Source organism: Penaeus chinensis, chromosome 16, assembly GCF_019202785.1.
Source record: "Penaeus chinensis breed Huanghai No. 1 chromosome 16, ASM1920278v2, whole genome shotgun sequence".
Lineage (NCBI taxonomy): Eukaryota > Metazoa > Arthropoda > Malacostraca > Decapoda > Penaeidae > Penaeus > Penaeus chinensis.
The window spans coordinates 36,266,125-36,268,624 of NC_061834.1; the positions used below are offsets into that span (position 1 = coordinate 36,266,125).

Here is a 2,500-nt window from a genome sequence, read left to right on the forward strand (position 1 = left end):
TCTCTCTCTCTCTCTCTCTCTCTCTCTCTCTCTCTCTCTCTCTCTCTCTCTCTCTTTATCTCTCTTTCTCTCTCTCTCTCTCTCTCTCTCTCTCTCTCTCTCTCTGACCATTCTCCATTAGGAATGGTCAGGTACTTGAGATTTGGAAGAGGTACAGGCATTTTGCGCCAATAGTAGAACCTTACCTGGCGAATATGCACAGGTACGTAAGCTGTCATTCCTTCAGTTGATACTATGACAGGAGAAGGTTTGTACGAAGTTGAGGATGACCGTCGTTTGCATAATTCTCCTTAGACACAAACAGTTCGATCAACAATTTGTTTACCTCTTCTCCGGGATTATAAATCGCTTGCGTATTATATATTATGTACGCCGTATGTGATTATGTGAGCCCAGGAGGGACTTATCAGGTTGGAAAATTGTTGTGTTGTATCACTCTACTGATATATGAACAATTGAATGCTTGTTTTTTAATTTTAAAAGTGGCGAGGATAGCCTAAGTTTCCTCATCCTTTTGAGATGTAAGCTTTTATCTCAATAAACGTGTCAAGGTCTAAGACCACCAAAAGTCAGTCCACCCGCGCGTAACGACCCCCCTTACTCCTCCTGCAGATCAGCCTGTGCCTCCCCTACAAAGACTCCTGCCAAACCAGCAAGTGGTACCGGGAGTCGGAGCAAATAGACGGGCCCCTCGGCCAGAAGGGCTTCCTCGGCCGCCTGCTCTTCAACAACAAATACAACAGGGAGAAGCTGATCAAACTTCTGGAGGAAACAAACTATGTCCCCTTCAGTAACCACTCGGCGGCACTGAAAGCGGGGACAGACCTGCTGAGGAATCGATATGGGTCTCGGTACTTTGAGATAGCCGGTGAGGCCGTTTTTTTATTTGTTATTGTTCACTGCAGAAATGACTCTCATAAAAAAGAATCTCATAAGATATATCAATATTGGTTCATTTAATTATTTAAATAATAACCAGGTAGACCTTTTTTCATAAAAGTTATCCATGTTTACTTATTTCATAATTGAAATAATATCAAGGTAGATTTTTAAAACAGCCCTATAATAGATATCAGTGTTTACTCGTTAATTCGATGCCAAGATATCGCCACGCCATTTCCCCCTACCTTTGCTTTCCCTAATTCTCGCACGCCTCGCCAGGACATTCCCACAGCGTCCTGGTCTACGTGACGAAGAGCTGCTGGGAGAAGTGGAAGGAAAACAAACAAATCAATTCCTCGCTCGACCTCGGGATTTCCATTGTGATTATCCACCTCCACGGTGTGTGCGAAGTTTAGTATTTATTATGAATATGTTAAAAAACAAAAAACAAAAACAAAGTCCAATTTTGCAGTGATTTATTTTTTATATATAGTCCATGGCCATGTAAACCATTTTCTTATGAACTTACATAACAAAACAAGAGCAAATTTGCAATGTATTTATTTATCTATTATTATTATCATCTTTAATTTTTAGATATGACCCATAGACAGGTAGCCAAGTAATGATAATTTCCAATACTGAATGCTACTTGTTTAAGACGTGCACTCAATGGCTTCTTGTCTCTCACGTGTTGTGTTCCCCCTGAAAGATGATGGAGCATGTGGCGTGGAGAAGGGAGTGGTATTGAAGAGGAATAACGCCACAGTCACGTTCTCTTCGTTTAAGGACTTGGAGGAGTTACGTGCGTCCGAAATCGGGATTGCTAGGTACGGTTTTGAGCCTTAATGAATAACACTCTTGTTGGTCCTCCGGCAAAGGCCAACTAAAAACCCAACAGACTAAAGTTTATGATTGTTATAATTTCCATCACTTGTTACCCCCGCCTTCATGCCGTCAACGCATACAGAGATCGTTTGGATGGCCAGATTTACAGTCATAAAAGGAAAAAAAAAAAATGACAATAATACTTCGGCGTCACCGTAAGTATTTTCATTTATCTTAACGTCACTTTCTCCCTTTCCTCTTTTTTTTCCGCCAAAGTTATGGCCTGATGGACGTGAATCGACCTGTCATTCCTGTACCTTACTGGGACGCGTTTGGGGACGGTTACATCATCACGGTCTGTGTCCATCTCATGCACAGAGCCTCGTTCGTGGGCGTCGCCTGCTCCGATTTGAGCATCGTCAACTTGCTCGAAGCGGAACTCAACGTTGATGGTAGGTATTGCGCAGGCACACACATACAGACAGACAGGCAGACAGGTGGGCAGGCAGATAGACAGATAAGGACACGCACGCAAGCCCGCACGCCCGCACGCGCGCACGCACGCGCGCACGCACGCACGCACGCACGCACACACGCACGCACACACACACACACACACACACACACACACACACACACACACACACACACACACACACACACACGCACGCACGCACGCACGCACGCACGAACGCACGCACGCACACGCATACACACACCACACACACACACAAACACACATACAAACACGCACGCACGCACGCACACACACACGCAGATGTATTGTGAA

General features: G+C 44.6%; 1 protein-coding gene across 5 annotated transcripts in view; it reads left to right on the forward strand.

The window, feature by feature from the left end:
• LOC125033331 (VWFA and cache domain-containing protein 1-like) overlaps positions 1-2,500 on the forward strand; it is a 21,123-nt gene that overhangs the window by 9,249 nt on the left and 9,374 nt on the right. For all 5 annotated transcript variants that reach the window (XR_007115592.1, XM_047624735.1, XM_047624734.1 and 2 more), the window contains 4 exons: positions 613-868; positions 1,162-1,281; positions 1,595-1,712; positions 1,987-2,162. Coding sequence is in view for 4 of the 5 variants with exons in the window: in XM_047624735.1 (XP_047480691.1) it covers positions 613-868; positions 1,162-1,281; positions 1,595-1,712; positions 1,987-2,162 (670 nt within the window). In the remaining variant the exon portion in view is untranslated. The remainder of the gene's footprint in view (positions 1-612; positions 869-1,161; positions 1,282-1,594; positions 1,713-1,986; positions 2,163-2,500) is intronic.